General features: G+C 43.4%; 1 protein-coding gene and 1 pseudogene across 1 annotated transcript; both read left to right on the top strand.

The window, feature by feature from the left end:
- The first annotated feature begins 3,462 nt into the window (after nucleotides 1–3,462).
- On the top strand, nucleotides 3,463–9,669 carry LOC134734868 (lysosomal-associated transmembrane protein 4B-like; annotated as a pseudogene).
- Nucleotides 9,670–14,342: 4,673 nt separating this feature from the next.
- S100A12 (S100 calcium binding protein A12) lies at nucleotides 14,343–16,158 on the top strand. The gene is made up of 3 exons (XM_063628112.1): nucleotides 14,343–14,379; nucleotides 15,321–15,478; nucleotides 15,966–16,158. Exons 2-3 carry the CDS (start codon nucleotides 15,341–15,343, stop codon nucleotides 16,101–16,103), a joined length of 276 nt encoding a protein of 91 aa, XP_063484182.1. The 5' UTR covers nucleotides 14,343–14,379; nucleotides 15,321–15,340; the 3' UTR covers nucleotides 16,104–16,158.
- Nucleotides 16,159–19,784: the final 3,626 nt, after the last annotated feature.

Raw genomic sequence — 19,784 nt, 5'->3', positions numbered from 1 at the left:
AGGGAGGATTGGAAAACCCAAAGGAAGAAATCTATGTTGTCCCACCTTACCTCTCACAAGCCTTTCCTGTTTTACCCCTCAGCTGGCCTCTGCCCCACATTCCCTTCCAGCCCCTCCATCTTGAGCCATTGGATTTGAGGCTTAAGGATTCCAAAAAGTCCATGACACTGTAGCTGATGATTTTACTAGTGGTTCTGAAATGGGTCAGGGATTTGGGAACAGGGTGGTATAAGAACAACTGATACTGTTCCCTAAGCTAAATTTTAGCTTCCAGCTAAATGTCTTAGATGTGGCTCTTGGGAAATTAGGGTGATAGCTACATAGAAGTGTGTGTGTGTGTGTGTGTGTGTGAGAGAGAGAGAGAGACAGACAGACAGAAAGACAGAGCGAGAGAGGGAGAGAGGGAGAGGCTGATTCTGTGTGTGGTGTGATGTAGGTGGACAATGTTCAGAGTCCTCCACTAATAGGATAATCCCCACACCTGTCCCCATACCTGTAGTTTGTCCTTGGGGATTTTGAAAATTTTTCCTCCCTCTCCACTCCCAACCTCCCAACTCAATTAAATGATAAAGGAATAGGTAAATAGGAAAATAAATTAGTAAAACTTAAGTCAAAGAATAGGTTATTCATATGCTGCCCTATGGGATTCTATGCTTTGGTGATCAGAGAATTATCTAAAAAATACTTCCCAAGGGCTGGTACAAGGGGAAGGCCAGAAGATGAATGGTTCTTCTCTGAGATGGGCATTTTAAAAAAGAAGAAAATGAAGGGGAACCTTTTCACAAAAACGTCACCCCAAACTGGATTTTCATGCTGTGGTGTGAGGAATTTTCTGTTGTCCTCACTTAGGTGCTGGTGCAATGGTGTTAGTGATGGGTAAAAAGGTAGGAAGCTGTGCTGAATCACTAAACCAGAATTCTTGACTTGCCTGTCTATACATCTCTGAAATTGGGTTGAAGTTGTGTGCATCATTTTGAGTGATGCACTGAGAACATTCCTCCATGGCTTCCATCAGAGTCTCAAAAAGGCCCAACACCTCAAAAAGGTTAAGAACACTTGTCCTGCTTACTGGTTTTTAGTAACAAAAGGCAGAGTATTTCTCTCTGTCTCTCTCTCTCTCTTTTTTTTTTTCTTTTTGAGACACAGGGTCTTGCTCTGTCACCTGGACTAGAGTACAATGGCATGATCATGGCTCACTGTAGCCTCGAACGCCTGGGCTCAAGTAATCCTCCCACCTCAGCCTCTTTAGTAGCTGGGACTACAGGCATGAGCCACTGCCCTTGGCTAATTTTTAAATTATTTTTTTGTAGAGATGGAGACTTGCTATGTTGCCCAGGCTAGTCTCAAACTCCTGGACTCAAGCGATCCTCCTACCTTGGCCTCCCAAAGTGCTGAGATTACAGGTGTGATCCACACCACACCTGGCCAAAAGTTGGAGTATTTTTATTCTTATTGTTGTGTTGGGTGGGTGGGTGGATGCTCTGTGGGGACATGTGTTGTTGCCAAGGGCTAAATCAGTTCCTACCCTGCTGCCCATGGTCCTCCACAGCTCTCCTGCTCTGTGAAGCTGAGGATACACCCCGGCCTGGAAGATGGAAGCTGCTTGATGTCCCTCTGCACTGCACAAGGGCCCCAGCCATTGCCTAAGCACAGTCTACGGTGACTGAACAAAAGACCTTATTTCAATGGAAAAGATTTTCTGGTTTATTCCTCCACTAGGGAACCAGAACAATTTTGATTGGATCCAGAACCCAGCCCATTTTCTGTCCTCCTGCCTGGGGGAATTCAGTCTAAATTCAAATGGGCTGAAGAGGGGAGAAAAAGCTACCAACACTTATGGTGGGGTATGGTGGGGTCTGTGCACGTGTGTGTGTGTCAGGGCAGGAGTGCAACCTATCCCAGTGCTTTTGGTTCCCCTTGGAAGTGCACTGTTGGACTTGCTGTCAATTGATTCTTTGCGGGGGGAGTTACTAAATACAGCAGGGAGACTTCCACCCTCTCTGGGATAATTATTGTGCTTGGAACCCCAGGATCATCAGCTGAAGAGAAGAAGCTAACTCTGGGGTAGCGGAGGGGAGGGGTTCTTTGGAGAACCTAGACATGCTTCATGCCCAAGAGGAGAAGAGGAGGTGACCAATTCCCTAGGATTTCAGGAGGAGCAAACCCTTTTCCTACCATTAGCAAAATGCCACTCAGATTAACTGGTTTCCAGTGCTGAAGATTACTCAGTTCAGGTCACTGGGCCTTTTCTTGTAGTAGGCCTTAATCATATAAAATGTAAATGAACAGGGAAAGGTAATAGTTTAAGCCCTTACTCACCAATGTTTTTAATTACCAGTCAATTTTATTTGTTATCAGCTAACATATTAGTGAAAATGGTTGGCAGCCAGCTGAAAGTTAAGATTGGGATCTAAGATGGGATGGGAAAATCTAGTCATCAGAATATGGAGATGGGCTTCTGCTGGGGCAAGGAGGAAGGCCTAGGCATTAAATTACTTTCTTCTCACTTTTGCTGAAGGATATCTATCCATCTCCCCAAGCCAGTGCTTCTGCTTAAGTCAGGAGTGTGGAATACACTCCGCACTGCAGAAGCTGAGATTATGGAGCTCTGAGAGACACCACAGTGATCTTGCTATAATTTTCTCCAATATATAGTGCAAAGGTGAGCAGCTGACCTGAATGTGGCTCAGGCTAAAAAAGGTGGGAAAGGTTCCACAGTTCACCAAACCACATCTCAGGTCAACTCAACATTTAGGGGACCTCACAAGAGAAAAGATAGTAACAGGAGTACAAAAAAGGAGCAAGCACCCCGATTCTGCCTTTCAGCTATCCACATTGGTGGTGGTGGTGGTGGTGGTGGTGGGGTGTGTGTGTGTGTGTCAGGGTGGTGAGGGGCAACCTATCCCAGGGCCTTTGATTCCCCTTGAAAGTGCACTATTGGACTTGCTGTCAATGGATTCTTTTGGGGAGAGTTACTATTCTCAGTTGTCTGCCATTACTTGGAAGTCTAATAAGTCTTCTTTTTCTGAGCCCACTAGAAGAGGAAGGTGGCCCACAGTGCCCTTTGGAGTTTCACCATAAGTGATGGGTACTGGTTGTGAAGAATTGGGTCAACAGTTGATTCTTGAGTGCACAGTTGGGCAGGGGAGGTGGCCCAGCTGTCACTGGCCATCTGGAGAAGAGAAGTGAGAGAGGAAGGCCTTGGAAGCTTCCCAGAGGACGCAGGCTTGGAGATGATGATTTACAAACAAGACCGTGCCCATTACCGAAACCACTGACTGGGCAGAATCAGACAGGACTTGTGGCCCAAAGCAAGGTGATTTTGTTTCCTGTTTCCCCAGCTGCAAAAGAAGAACAAGGGAGTGGGAAGTTTAGAAATAAGTAGTTTAGCAGGAAATCGCATGCAACATTTGAGCCCACGAAGGAGAGCTTGGCTCACCAATTGAAGCAGATCCGGCCACCATGATTTCTGGGTCCTATAAGGATGGCCTGTTTGAAGTCTTGCTTCTCCTTCCAAGTTCTTCGCCCAAGTGTCCTGACTTCAGGTGTGTTCCTGGTGGTTGTGACAAAAGTCTTAAAGGGCATGGAGAGAATCTGGACTTGGGCAGTTGGTCTACAGTGGCTGAGCAAAAGGCCTTATTCCAATGGAAAAGATTTTCCTATTTATCCCTCCACTTGGGAACCAGAACAATTTTGATTGGGTCCAGAACCCAGCCCATTTTCTGCCCTCCTGCCTGGGGGAATTCAGTCTAAATTCAAATGGGCTGAAGAGGGGAGGGAAAGCTACCAGCACTTACTGGGCTCCGGCTATGTGTCGGTGTGAAAGAAAAAAAAATCATCTCAAACCTGGAAAAAGGCAAACTAGTGATTGCTTATATTTTTGATCTCATGCTAGAGTCTGTCTGAATAAAAGCAGGTCCTTGCTACTAGACCTCATCTGACACTTTTGAGAAAAGTGATTGGCAAAGCATGTTTGATAGCAATTCATAATAGATGATGTAGACAGTTTACCTCTGCTGGGTAGGGCAATATGGCTTTATAGGCTGGTCAAGACGTTAAACCCAAAACTGCTATGGTTTGTTTTTGTCACCCTATGAAAAGTCAAAAGACTTGTATCTAGTCTTGTGTCTAAATTAAGAATCTTAGACATTACTTTCTAACTGTCTTTCATATTCTTAATATCCTTCAAACCAGTTCAAAAAAGTCTTCCTTGCTGGTTCTCTCATTAATGAATTGAAACAAAAATTTTGACACAGGCCAATGATTTTGTTAATGATTTTGCTTTTTAGCTCAAGACATTGTGGTAACTTATCTCATTTCTCATAACAACCCTATGAGAGAGGTAACTACTATTTCCATTTTGTACATGAGTAGACTCAGAAACTTGACAAAGCTTATGAATCTGGCAAGTGGCAGAGGTAAAATCAGATCTCTACTGTCTCCAAGAAAGAGACCCCAATTAAAACATGAAGGTACTCTCTTGTAGCCGTTTTCCACCCTGGGTGTGGATGGGACAGCCATTCCTCCCCTGCCTGCCTGGCCTCTTTCTCCTCATCCCCTATAGGGTCTCTGCTGTCCAGAGTGAGGAGTAGGGAGAGGAGGTACCAGATGAGCTTCTCTCTTGGGCCACTCTTCCTTGCCCAGGACTTTACCTGGCACACCTCAGGGCCTGAAGGACTGGTAGTTTTTTCCTGGTGTGAGCAATCCTCTAGGCAAAGATAATCTCCCTACGTATAGAGCAAGAGGATTGGCGTTTTGATTGCCCTAAACTCTTAGGGGTTGCCCCAGTAACAATTCTGTCTTCTTCCCTGGGCGGAGGAGTTTCCTTCCAGTCTTAGGAGATTTGGAAATTCTCCTGTGATCTAAAACACTGCTGAATCAGCCACCCATGTACTCAGGGCATCTCCATGCTGGAATAATCCATCTGTGGCCTGTTGCCAATTTGACTGGGGCCCCAACAGCCATCGGTGTTTCTGATTGGAGAGTGATGGCCTCGTGCAGGTTACCTAGAACAAAGACATAAAATCAGACAGATTTTAAACATCGTCAATGGTATGGGAAAGCAGGCACATCATACAATTTACCTTGCCACCTAACTCATGGCTAAATCTGACACAGGCTTTGTACACTTGAACTATAGACTTTTATAATGACAGCTCCCTGACCAGAGTTACAAGTGCTCCCCTGGCTAGTATATTCCTTTGTGGGATATACTGCAGAATACCTGTCACCCTTAGATAGAGCATGCTGTTTTGGAATTTGTGGTCCTCAAGTGTTTGTGCAAAATGACACTCTAAGCTGGAAGGGCTTCTGACATTGCAGGGTTGCCTGACATACTCTGCCAGGAAGGCATTCTGATAGCTGATTCCATTTTGCTGTCTGTGTCCTCCTACCTGGCATAGGTGTACATGCCCTGGGAAAAATGGTACCCAACTTGTCACTGACTATGTCAGTGATAACTAATGCTACCACCTGGACTATTTAGGACCAGTGAGACTCACTGAACTCATTAGCTAAGCTGGTGATGAACACCTGAACAGCCTCTGATCATCTGCTGGCAGAGCAGAGTGGCCTTTGGTTGTTGCCAACACCTCCTGCAGTACCTGAGTGAACACCTCAGGGATTGTACAGACACAGGGGAAGGGATCCACAGGCAGACCCAGCCCTTTGGTTTCAAACAGTGAGGCCATCTGAAGGATCCTTCTTTGGCCTCTTTGTAAAAAAAAATTATTTTAGATTCAGGGTATACATGTGCAGGTTTGTTACATGGGTATATTGCATGATGCTGAGGCTTGGGATGCTAATGATCTCATTGCCCAAATAGTGAACATAGTACCTGTTAGGTAGCTTTTCAACCCTGATGCCCCTCCTGCCCTCTCTCCTTTTGGAATCCCCAGTGTCTCCCGCTCCCATCTTTATGTCTGTGTGTACTCAGTGTTTAGCTCTCACTTATAAGTGAGAAATTCTTGTCCTATGCCCACTTTCTAATGGGGTTATTTGTTTTCTTCTTATTAAGTTGTTTGAATTCCTTATAGGTTCTGGGTATTAGCCCTTTGTCAGATGCACAGTTTGTGAATATTGTCTCCCATTCTGTAGATTGTCTGTTTACTCTGTTATTAGTTTCTTTCACTGTGTGGAAGCTTTTTAGTTTAGTTAGGTCCCGTATCAATTTTCATTTTTGTTGCATTGCTTTTGAGGACTTAATCATAAATTCTTTGCCTAGAACATGTCTAGAAGAGTATTTCCTAGGTTTTCTTCCAGGATTTTAATAGTTTAAGGTCTTAACATTTAAGTCTTTAATGCATCTTGAGTTAATTTTTGTATATGGTGAGAGGTAGGGGCCCAGATTCATTCTTCTGTATATGGTTAGCAGTTTCCCCAGCACCATTTATTGAATAAGATTTCCTTTCCCCATTGTTTATTTTTGCCAGCCTTGTTCAAGGTCAGTTGGTTGTAGGTATGTGCTTTATTTCAGTGGTCTCCATGCTGTTCCATTGGTCTATGTGTCTATTTTTGTACCAATACCATGCTGTTTTGGTTACTGTAGCCTTGTAGTGTAGTTTGAAATTGGGTAATGTGGTACCTCTTGTTATATTCTTTTTTGCTTAAGATTGCTTTGGTTATTTGTGCTCTTTTTGCTTCTATATGAATTTTAGACTAGTTTTGTAAAGTTGTGTGAAAAATGACCTTGGTAATTTGATAGGAATAGCATTGAATCTATAGATTGCTTTGGGCAATGTGGATGTATTAACTATATCAATTCTTCCAATCCATGAGCATGGCATGCTTTTTCATTTGTTTGTGTCATCTATGATTTCTTGTAGCAGTGTTTTGTAGTTCTTTTTGTAGAGGTCTTTCACCTCGCTGGTTAGATGTTTTCTTAGGTATTTTATTTCTTTTGTGTGGCTGTTGTAAATGGAATTGCATCTTTGATTTGATTCTCAGCTTGAATATTATTGGCGTATAGAAATGCTACCGATTTTTCTATGTTGATTTTGTTTTCTGAGATTTGCTTAAGTTGTTTATCAGGTCTAGGAGTCTTTTGGCAGAATCTTTAGAGTTTTCTGGACATAGAATCATATTGTTAGTGAAGAGAGGTAATTTCCTCTTTTCCAATTTGGGTTCCTTTTATCTCTTTCTCATGTCTAATTGCTCTGCCTAGGACTTTTAATACTATGTTGAATGGGAATAGTGAGAGTAGACATCCTTGTCTTGTTCTAGTTCTTAGGCAGAATGCACCTAACTTATGCTTATTCAGTATGATGTCAACTGTGGGTTTGTCATAGATGGCACTTATTATTTTGAGGTATGTTTCTTTGATGTCTAGTTTATTGAGAGCTTTTATCATGAAGAAATGTTGAATTTTTACTGAATGCTTTCTGCATTGATTGAGATGATCATATAGTTTTTGTTTTTAATTCTGTTTATGTGGTGAATCACATGTATTTATTTGCATATGTTGAACCATCCCTGCATTCTAGGAATAAAGCCCACTTATTTGGGAAATCAACTTTTTGATATGCTGCCGTATTTGGTTTTCTAGTATTTTGTTGAAGAGTTTTACGTCTATGCTCATCATGGATATTGGTCTGTAGTTTTCTTTTTTTTGTTGTGCCTTTGCCAAATTTTGATGTCATGAGGATACTGGTTTCATACAATGAGTTAGGGAAGAGCCCCTCCTTGATTTTTTGCAATAGTTTCTTTAGGATTGATACCAGCTCTTCTTTGTAGATCTAGTAGAATTTGACTATGAATCCATCTGATACGGGGTTTGTTGTTGTTGTTGCTATTATTGTTGGTAGGTCTTTTATTACTGATTCAATTTCATTACTTGTTATTGGTCTGTTCGGAAATTCTATTTCTTCTTGACTCAGTCTTGGGAGGTTGTGTGTTTCCAGGAATGTATTGATTTCCTCTAGATTTTCTAGTTTGTATGCATAGAAAGGTTCATATTTCTGAGGATCTCTTGCATTTCTGTGGAATCAGTTGTAATGTCACCTTTGCCATTTCTGATTGTGTTTATTTTGATCTTTTCTAGTTTTCTTTGTTAATCTAGCTAATGGTCTATCAATCTTGTTTATCCTTTCAAAAAAGCAAGTTTTCATTTCACTGATCCTTTGTATGGCTTTCTGGGTCTCAATTCATTTAGTTCTGCCCTTATTTTAGTTACTTCTTTTCTTCTGCTAGCTTTGAGCTTAGTTGTTCTTGTTTTTCTAATTACTTTAGGTGGAGGTTGGGTTGTTAATTTGAGATCTTTCTATTAATATCTTCTTTATATATATATTTTTATTATACTTTAAGTTCTAGGGTACATGTGCACAAAGTGCAGGTTTGTTACATATGTATACATGTGCCATGTTGGTGTGCTGCATCCATTAACTCGTCATTTACATTAGGTATATCTCCTAATGCTATCTCTCCCCTCTCCTCCCACCCCACTTGATATGGACATTTAGCGCTATAAAATTCCCTCTTGGGAGGATAGAGGAGCGAGGCTGGCGGGCGCACAGGTGAGCGGGCCGGAAGCCGGAGCAGCCGAGGAGTCTGCAGCAGCTGCGCGGCGGACCCTGGGCGAGGATGTCAACGCTCCTGGAAACTTGGGCGCGAGCTCGCGCCTCTGCGCCAGGAGCGATGACAATGCTCGCACCCTGGTAGCGCCCTGGGTGCGGTTTTACTCCAACAGCTGCTGCCTGTGCTTCCATGTCCGCACTGGCACGATCCTGCTAGGTGTCTGGTACCTGATCATCAATGCCGTGGTACTCTTGATTTTGTTGAGTGCCCTAGCTGATCCGGATCAGTATCACTTTTCAAGTTCTGAACTGGGAGGTGATTTTGAGTTCATGGATGATGCCAATACGTGCATTGCCATTGCGATTTCTATTCTCATGATACTGATATGTGCTACGGCTAATTGCGAAGCATACAGGCAACACGCATTCTGGATCACCCCATTCTTCTGTTACCACATCTTTTTTTTTTTTTTTTTTGAGATGGAGTCTCGCTCTGTCGCCCAGGCTGGAGTGCAGTGGCGCGATCTCGGTTCACTGCAAGCTCCACTTCCCAGGTTCACGCCATTCTCCTGCCTCAGCCTCTCCGAGTAACTGGGACTACAGGCACCAGCCACCATGCCCGGCTAATTTTTTGTATTTTTAGCAGAGACAGGGTTTCACGTGGTCTTGATCTCCTGACCTCGTGATCCGCCCGCCTCGGCCTCCCAAAGTGCTGGGATTACAAGCGTGAGCCACCGCGCCCGGCCCTGTTACCAGATCTTTGATTTTGCTCTGAACACCTTGGTTGCAATCACTGTGCTCGTTTATCCAAACTCCATTCAGGAATGCATACGACAACTGCCTCCTAATTTTCCCTACAGAGATGATGTCATGTCAGTGAATCCTACCTGTTTGGTCCTTATTATTCTTGTGTTTATTAGCACTATCTTAACTTTTAAGGGTTACTTGATTAGCTGTGTTTGGAATTGCTACCGATAGATCAATGGCAAGAACACCTCCGATGTCCTGGTTTATGTTATCAGCAATGACACTACGGTGCTCCTACCCTGGTATGATGATACCACTGTGAATGGTGCTGCCAAGGAGCCGCCGCCACACTAAGTGTCTGCCTAAGCCTTTGAGTGGGCAGAGCTGGGGGCAGCAGCTTGACTTTTCAGATATCTGAGCAATAGTTCTGTTATTTCACTTTTCAGGTGAGCTCTCTGCGCTTGTTTGTTGCTGAAATGCTACTTTTTAAAATTTAGATGTTAGGTTGAAACCTGTAGTTTTCCTCAACATATGCTTTGCTAGAACACCGTGATAGATTGGCTGTAGAATACTTTCTGTAGGATTGGGGGAGTAACAGGCTTTACTAACCCTCCCTAGGAATGGAAACTGCCTCCTAATTTTCCCTACAGAGATGATGTCATGTCAGTGAATCCTACCTGTTTGGTCCTTATTATTCTTGTGTTTATTAGCACTATCTTAACTTTTAAGGGTTACTTGATTAGCTGTGTTTGGAATTGCTACCGATAGATCAATGGCAAGAACACCTCCGATGTCCTGGTTTATGTTATCAGCAATGACACTACGGTGCTCCTACCCTGGTATGATGATACCACTGTGAATGGTGCTGCCAAGGAGCCGCCGCCACACTAAGTGTCTGCCTAAGCCTTTGAGTGGGCAGAGCTGGGGGCAGCAGCTTGACTTTTCAGATATCTGAGCAATAGTTCTGTTATTTCACTTTTCAGGTGAGCTCTCTGCGCTTGTTTGTTGCTGAAATGCTACTTTTTAAAATTTAGATGTTAGGTTGAAACCTGTAGTTTTCCTCAACATATGCTTTGCTAGAACACCGTGATAGATTGGCTGTAGAATACTTTCTGTAGGATTGGGGGAGTAACAGGCTTTACTAACCCTCCCTAGGAATGGAAACTTCCCCCAAATCTAGATGGACCTAGAGTCAGAGAAGTCTGCTTTCGTACCTGTGGGACCGCAAAGTTGGGCAGTTAGTCACATGTTTCTGTCTGTTGCCTCTCTTTTGAAAGTGTAAAATAAAACCAAAAATAGACAACTTTTCTTAAACCTTTCCAATGTAGAGAACAAAATCTTATGAAAACAGGAATGCCAATTCTGTAATCATTGTTCTAATTAAGTAAATAGAAGTCCTTATGTATGTGTTTCAAGAATTTCCCCCATAACATCCTTTATGACTTAAGTTCAATGACAGTTTGCGTTTGGTGGTAAAGGATTTTCTCCATGGCCTGACTTAAAACCATTGGAAAGCACCAGGCAGTGGGAGCAGTCACCACCTGATGTCTGTTCTCCTGCATCTCGTGTCCAGGGTCATGGGGCGGCCTGCCTCACCTATGTTAGAGGGTGAAACAGATGTGTTTGGCCCTGCATGGGATCTGGTGCTCCTCTTCTGGATTCACATCCCCACCCAGGGCCTGCTTTTACTGAGTGTTCTGCCCTAGCCTGGTTCAAGGAAGTCATGCAACTGACTTTATCAAGTGGAATTGGGGTATATTTGTTATATATTTGCCTAAAAACATGGAAAGGGTTTTCCACCTTCTTACCCTGCAAGGTACATTCCACTGCTTTGAACTTCCAAGTATGCCTAGTCACCTTTTAAAATGTAAAAGTTTTCAGAAAAATTAGGATTGCTTTCCTTTTATGTGCTTATTATCTTGACTACCTAAATTGCAAGGGATTTTTATATACTCATATGTTCAAAAGTCAGCAACTGTCCTGTTGGTTCATTATTGAATGTGCTGTGAATGAAGTCTTTTGCAATTAAAATGAGATTCGCCCACATCCAAGATGAAAAAAAAAAATTCCCTCTTAACACTACTTTTGCTACATTCCAGGTGTTTTGATATGTTGTGTTGTGTCTCTATTTTTGTATGTTTTAAAGAATTTTTTGACTTCTGCCTTAATTTTGTTGTTTAACCAAAAGTCAGGAACAAGTTGTTTAGTTTCCATCCATTTGTGTGGTTTTGAGAATTCCTCTTGGTATTAATTTCTATTTTTATTCCACTGTGGTCCAAGATTCTTGGTATGATTTTGATTTTTTTGAATTTATTGAGATTTACCTTATGACTGAGCATGTGGTTGATCTTAGAGTATGTTCCGTGTGCCGATGAAAATAATATATATTCTCTGGTTGTTGGGTGCATTGTTCTATAGATGTCTATTAAGTCTAATTGGTCAAGTGTCAAATTTAAGTCCATAATTTCTTTGTTAGTTTTCTGCCTTGATGATTTGTCTACTGATGTCAGTGGAGTGTTGTCCCCTGCTATTATTGTGTGGCTGCCAAAATCTTTTCTTAGATCTAGAAGTACTTATTTTATAAATCTGGGTGCTCCAATGTTGGGTGTGTATTTAAATTTTCTTGTTAAATCGAACCCTTTATCACTATGTAATGCCCTTCTTTATCCTTTTTTACTGTTGTTGGCTTACAGTCTATCGGATCTGATTCAAGAATAGCAACCTCTGCTCTTTTTTGTTTTCTGTTTGCATGATAGATCTTTCTCCATCCCTTTACTTTGAACCTACAGCTGTCATTACATGTGAGACAGATGTCTTGAAGACAGTAGAAGGATGGGTCTTGTTTTTAAATCGAATTTGCCACTGTATGTGTTTTAAGTGCAGTGTTTAGGCCATTCACATTGGAGGTTAATATTTGTATGTGAGGCTGTGTTCCTGCTTTTTTGATTTCTTTTTTTTTTTTTGAGACGGAGTCTCGCTCTGCCGCCCAGGCTGGAGTGCAGTGGTGCGATCTTGGTTCACTGCAAGCTCAGCCTTGTGGGTTCATGCCATTCTCCTGCCTCAGCCTCCTGAGTAGCTGGGACTACAGGTGCCTGCCACCATGCCTGGCTAATTTTTTGTATTTTTAGTAGAGATGGGGTTTCACCATCTTAGCCAGGATGGTCTCGATCTCCTGACCTCGTGATCTGCCTTTAGCAACCTCTTGCCTGGATGGCTGGGATCCTGGGCTAGTCCCTTCTCCAGGCAGATGTGAAAAAAAAAAAAATCTCAGGATCCCAAACTTACTAAGCCAGAGGGAAAAGTCAAGCTGGGAAATGGGTAATGCAAACCCACTCCCCCCCCCTGCTGAGGTTGGTTTCTAAATAAGATAGCTACAAAGATAAAAAGCCATATACCAACATCACAATTTGCCCACAGGAAATTCCTTGTGAGCCTCAAGATCTTTACCCTAAAACAGTTCTATTGAATTTCACCCTGGCAGTGTAATTGATAGCTTATCTTCACAGGTGTGGGACAAAGGGCAGAACATAAAGTCATCCCTCTGCTCACCCAACACAAATCCATATCTGATTGCTTCCTCTGCCCTATTTTTGTTATCTTATGTAAAAATGCAGATTCACTGAGCCAGGTGAAGGCATAAGTGACTATTTCCTCTACTCCCTCCCACATGAAAATTGTGTATTCAGTGAAAGATTGATCAAAGACTCAAAAGGATGCAATCACTTGTCTCTTATCTACTGATGCATTTAAAAAATATTTCTTCCTCTTCCCCCAATATCCACTGTTTCTCCTTCAAATATTGAAGCCCTCAAAATCATCTTTGGAGAAAGGCGTATACCTACCTCCTGGGCATGCACCCTTAACTTTGGCCAAATAAACTTCCTAAAATGATTGAGACTCGCCTTGGTCATTTTCATTGATTTACACAAGCCTGATCATCCTGCTGTGGTGGTGTCCTCCTGGGCCTAGTGAAACAAATACTGTCAGTGGCTTAACAATGTTGCACTGAGATTGTGTCAGTCAAGGTGACACATGGATCTGAGAGACAAACTTTTGCCTCCAGGTCCAGGGAGGTCGGTGGGCACATGAAATGAACTAGCTTTGCTAAGGGGGATATCTGTGTTGTCGGGTAGGTGGCAGCACAGGTTCTGGCATGGCCTTGGTTGCTCAGCAATCTTATTGACCTCTAGGCATAAACCAAGGGCAGAGTGCTTTTGGATGTCCCTCAGCTTTGGTGTGACATGGGGAATGTACACATGAGACTTAATCCATTTTGGGCAGGTTTCTGAGTCTTGAAGGACCACCTCTCCATGAATCCTGGGCATCTGTTTTCCCTTGCTGCCTCTCTGTGAGTAATAAAGTTGCTTTACTAAAACTCTTATGAATGTTCGGTCTTACCGAACTCATGAACGTGGTAAAGTAACCTAGGCATGGTGAACTTGCTTCACACACAATGATTACCTTACTCCAGCTTTCTAGGTCTTTGTAACAGCCAAGTTAGAAAGTTGGGAAAGCAAAGGGGAGGCATAGTAGTATTGCTCTCTCCTTTTTTGAAAACCTTGGAATCTATTTTGAAAACTGATCCTCTGCTCCAGTGATGAACTTTGCATCCCAGAATGACTTAGGAGGAGGTCTCCCTTCTTGTCTCCTTAGCTGCATAAAGATCTTTAAGTTGATATTCCATTTGCCAAAACTGAGGAGCTGGTAACCTCATCTGTTAAAACAAGACACTCAGGCTGTGAAGTTTGTTCTCCTAGTCTTTTATTAGGGAGCAGTGGAGTAGAGCTAAACCTGAAGGCTGGGCCCTGGCTCAGGGCTAAAAAATGTGCAGGGCAACCCTGTGTGGGTGGGTGGGGTGGGGGTGATTTTGTTTCAGGCTGAGCAGGAGGGTAAAATTCGGGCTGGGTACAATCTGGGCTGCTCCTGTGGCAGCCTAAGCCACAGGTTTGAAGCTTCTATTGAGCAACAGAGTACTTTACATAAATTGCCTCAAGATGAATCAGAGATTTCTTCACCCAAGGGCTAAGATGAAGCCTCAACTGATTATAAAACCTTCCTTGGCTCAGTGCCCTTCACCACTGCTGGCTTTTTGCTGTAGCTCCACATTCCTGTGCATTGAGGGGTAAGTGCCTTTTCCTTGGATCGGTTCTTAGGTGGTCCACAGGGTAGTGACTGCAGGTGGCCACTTTGAAATCACAAGGTGTTGGAAACCGCAACCCTCTACTCGCCTGAGCACCTCTGGGGTGATATTGCATTTTGGGCCCAAGTAGATCAGCTCTTGTTGCGCTGTGTAGACTCAGCCTCGTGACGTAAGAATGGCTAAGCAGGCCAGGCGTGGTGGCTCACGCCTGTAATCCCAACACTTTGGGAGGCCGAGGCAGGCGGATTACGAGGTCAGGAGATCGAGAACATCCTGGCTAACGTGGTGAAACCCCGTCTCTACTAAAAAATACAAAAAATTATCCCGGCGTGGAGGTGGGCAGCTGTAGTCCCAGCTACTCGGGAGGCTGGGGCAGGAGAATGGCGTGAACCCCGGAGGCGGAGCTTGCAGTGAGCCGAGATAGCGCTACTGCACTCCAGCCTGGGAGGCAGAGCGAGACTCCGTCTCAAAACAAAACAAAACAAAACAAAACAAACCCAGAAACCAACAACAACAAAAAAAGAATGGCTAAGCAGGGGTGGGCTATGGACCATTTGTAGGGGACATGTGGCCATAGTGCCATCACCTGAGGAAAGCAAACAGCCTGGCCAATCACAGAACCCTTCCCAAGGGACCTTGAGTAAGCAATACCCTCCAAGTTATGCACCCCAGTGGATGAGGTGGTATGGAACATGGGCAACTGAGGCTGATTCTTTTAGACGTTAGACAGTATTACATGTTTTCTCCTCCCCATCCTATCCACAAATGAGAAGTTCACCATGGATCAAACAGAGCAGAGAGACCACAAAATAGATATGGAGGATGTTATGCTTTTTTAGGCCCTTGATTCAGAAAGAGAGGGGAGAGTGGAGGTTGAGGGGTGGGGGAGAAACTGCCGCTAGACCTCCCTTGTTTCCTTGAAGGTTAACATTAGGCTGGGAAGATGACACAACTTGAAGAGTATCTGGAGGGAATTGTCAATATCTTTCACCAATACTCAGTTCGGAAGGGGCATTTTGACACCCTCTCTAAGGGTGAGCTGAAGCAGCTGCTGACAAAGGAGCTTGCAAACACCATCAAGGTATGTGATGCCCCTCTCACTGCAAACTTGCCCATGATCCTGCACTGAGGGGAGTGGCAAGGCCTGGTGGAGGATGGTGGGACAAGGGCTGGGGTGGGGTTGGCCTGAGTTTGAGCTCCCAAAAGATGTTCTCCCCACTGCTGTGGGAGAGGGCCTTTGCTTCCCTCTCTCAATAACTCACTTAAGGCTCTAGTCAGTTCCTCTCTCTGAGTCTGTTTCCTCATATGTAAAACGGAGAGAGGCAGGGCACGGGAGGGGTTGAATGAGTGAGCAGAAGAGTACCTTCCAGGTCAAGCCTTGTTAATTCCAGGGTGGTTCATGACCATTGTGTCCTCTGTTTTGTTACATTGGATTCTCCAGCACAGTGTTGGCTAATGAGTTAATGTGCCTGGGCCTCCATAACCCGAGCTCTGAGGGATAAGAGGCCTATGAAAGGGTCTCGTGTGGAGGTTCTGAACTCAAGGTCTCTGTTATCCTTTTTTCCTAGAATACCAAAGATAACGCTGTCATTAATGAAATATTCCAAGGCCTGGATGCTAATCAAGATGAACAGGTCGACTTTCAGGAATTCATATCCCTGGCAGCCATTGCGCTGAAGGCTGCCCATGACCACACCCATAAATAGTAGGTAGCTCTCTGAAGGCCTTTTACCCAGCAATGCCCTCAACAAGAGTCCTTTCTTTCCCTCACCAAAACCCAGCCTTGCCTGTGGGGAGTAAGAGTTAATAAACACACTCATGAAATGTTCTGAATAGTGTCTGTGAACTTTTTTCTTTCCATGCCTGTGATTCCCAAACTTGATCACACCTTACCCCTGCTCTTCTGGCAGTCTAATTTAGATCCCTTAGAACTTCTGCCCCATTTGTTCATTTGATCACCAATTATTTGTTTATTGAATTATTTATTGAATGTCCACCATTCATTCATTCATTCACTCACTCAACAAATGTTCACTGAGCATCAGAGAACAAAGACACAAAGTCCTTGTCCTCTTAGAGCTTGCATATTATTGGGGAGAGGATAGAAAATAAATAAATAGACAAGCAAATAAAAATATATTGTATGGCTGGCCATCGTGGCATATGCCTGTAGTTCCAGTACTCAGGAGGCTGGGGTGAGAGGATTGCTTGAGTCCAAGAGTTTGAGGCTGTAGTGTGCTATGATTGTGCTTGTGAATAGCTATTGCATTCCAGCCTGGGCAACATAGCAAGATCCTGTCTTTAAACATATATATATATATATATATATATATATATATATATATACACACACATACACACACACACACAGACATATACATATATATGTATATATATGATATGATATGATATGATATGACATGATGTGATCATATTGATACAATAGTAGTTAATGATAAGTTATATGAAGAAAACTAAAGTAGAGAAGTAGAGTTGGGGTGGAAAGGGAAGGAAGGTGATGTTGGTTTAGATGGGGTGGTCAAGGCATACATTCGAGCAGAAATCTGAAAGAAATGAAGAAGAGTGACTTGCAGCTATCTAGGGGCCAAGAGTTCCTGGCAGTGAGTAGCCAAGGCTCTTGGTGGGCACATACGTGACCTGCTCAAAGAGTAGCACAGAAGCCAGTATACCTGGAGTACAGTGACTGAAATGGGGAGTGGTGGGGAATATGGGCCTATAGGTATCAGGAAGCAGATCACAGCAGCTTGTGGACCATGGGGAGGACTTTGGACTTTATTCTAAATGTGCTAAGGAGACACTTGGGGGGTTTTGACCAGGGGAGCGAAATGATTCCATTTATGCTTTGAAGGATTACTTTGGCTGCTTTTGTGGAGAACAGATTGTAGAGCACAGGCAAGCGTGGAAGCTAAGAGATCAGCTAAGAAGAGAGTCCCCAGGGCAACCCTGTCCAAGAGAAATATAATATGTGTAACTTCAACTTTACTAGAAACCATGTTTAAAAAAGTAAAAATAAAGGGGAATTAATTTTAACAACACATTTTGTTAACCTAATAGATCCAAAATATTATCACTTCAGCTATACAAAATTATTGTTGAGATAGTTTACATTCTTTTCTTTCATTTAAGACTTTGAAATCCAAAGATTCACATATGACCATGTTTCAAGTGCTCAGTAGTCATGTATAGATCGTGGCAACCATATTGGACCCTGAAGCCCTAGATCGTTTCAGAGATGGAATGAGGCTGGACTAGGGTGGTGGTAATGGTGGTGACAAGGGGTGGTCAGATTATCAATACATTTTGAAGGTGGAAATTGAAAAATCAAGGATTACTCCAAAGGTTTTCCCCTAAGACACTGGGCTGGATGCTAGGGATACAGAGATGAAAGAACAAGTCCTTGGCTTAGATGTTCATCTCTGGTTGGGGAAGGCCTGAATCAGGAGGAATCCCTATGCCATGTCATATATGTTTTGGCAGAAGTAAGTATAGGATGTTGTGGGAGAATAGAGAGTGATCCAGCTTTGGGGGTGGGCTGGGTCCAGTTAGGCTACCTGAAAGAGTGGACACATGGTTATAAAATTTGGGGCAGAACTTTGAAAAGGGGAAAATGATATAGATATCCCATGTCTGTGGGCATGGGATAGTAAGAAACACTCTCTTTGGTTTTCTTAAAGAAGAAAAGGGACGGACAGGAGTTGGGAAGAACAAGGAGCAAGGGACCAGGGAGAAGGGTATCACGCCCTGTTCAACATAGGGTCAGGGGAGACTTCCCTGACTAGACTCTCCACACTAGTCCAGGCCAGGTTCTTTGTTTAACACTCCCATAAGACCATGCTGCTCTTCTTTGGTGCTCTTGTCTTCTTTTGTGATTCTGGATCCATGGCCATGATTATTTGTTTAATATTCATCTTCTCTGATGGACTAGGTTGTTAAAGAGCAGGTGGTGAATCACTAGCACAAGCACAGTGCCTGGAAAGAGGTGGTTGTTTGCTATGGATTGAATATTTGTGCTCCTGTTGAGATTCATATTGAAACTTAATCCCCAATGCCAGTATTAAGAGGTTGGGGTTTAGGAGGTGATTAGGCTATGATACCTCCACCCTTTCAAATGGGTTGGTGCATTATGAAAGGGCTTGGGGAGGCAAGTTTTCCCCTCTTAAACCTTCCACGATGTGAGGACACAGTGCTCCTCCCCTCTGGAGGACGCAGCAACAAGGCGCTGTTTTGGAAGCAGACAGCAGCCCTCACCAGGCACTTGAGCCTGCCAGCACCTTGATCTTGGACTTCCCAGCCTCCAGAACTGTGGGAAATAAATTTGTGTTGTTTATAAATTATCTATTCTATGATATTTTGTTATAGTGGCATGAGGACACTAAGACAATGTTTGATAAACATTTCTTAAATGAATAAATGTGTGGAAATCGATAAGTCTGTTGACTTGACTCTCTGTAACTGGCCCCAGGGAAAATACAAAGAAGCATGGCCTCAGGGACAGCTGTTGGGCCCTGGTGAGAAGTGCAATTCAATCCGATCAGCGGAAGTCACTGGAAACCTCCCTGTCCTCCAACCCCTGACTCCTCCAACCAACCACTAAAGTCGGGTCTGGCACTGATGGGGAGCATGAAGTCAGAAAACAGCCCCAGTCCCTGTTTAGTGGGACCATCAAGATACACACAGAAGACGCAGCAGGGGCAGAGCCTTGGGCTCTGGTAGACCCTCCCGTGGCTGCTCCCTCTGTAGTGGGATATTTTAAAAAATAAGAGAGACCGATGGGGTTGAGGAGGATATTTATTAATTATTTAGGTGCACCGGTCCAGTCGGATTAACATCCAAAGGACTGAGCCCTGAACTATGAAATCAGCAGGAGTCACTGGAAAGTCATTTCCACCTTCAAAATGTATTGACAATCTGACCACCCCTTGTCACCACCATTATCACCACCCTAGTCCAGCCCCATTCCATTTCTGAAATGATCTAGGGCTTCAGGGTCCAATGTGGTTGCCATGATCTATACATGACTACTGAGGACTTAAAACATGGTCATACGTGTGAGATGTACTAGAACTGTAACACACTGGATTTCAATTAATTGAGACATGCTTTACATCATTTCTTACGTTTCAAGGAAAAACATGTTTTATGACTTGAGTTTATTTGTCTAGTGACCTTGCAGCTGCGTAGCTAGAGAAAGAGGTCTTCATAATGCCTGGGAAAGGAGGAGAGATAAGGCTCACTAGCTACAGAAAAACAGGCAGTTAATTTTTAAAGGACTCCAGCTCTTTCTCCTTCTCAGGGGGAATTGGGTTTTCTTACATACAACTGAGTTTCTGCTTACACATTCTTAATTTCTTTTAATTCCTGTTCCA

Source organism: Symphalangus syndactylus, chromosome 12 (genome assembly GCF_028878055.3).
Source record: "Symphalangus syndactylus isolate Jambi chromosome 12, NHGRI_mSymSyn1-v2.1_pri, whole genome shotgun sequence".
NCBI classification, from domain to species: domain Eukaryota; kingdom Metazoa; phylum Chordata; class Mammalia; order Primates; family Hylobatidae; genus Symphalangus; species Symphalangus syndactylus.
Note: the sequence above shows the minus strand (reverse complement) of the source record. Positions and strands in the feature narration are given on the sequence as shown.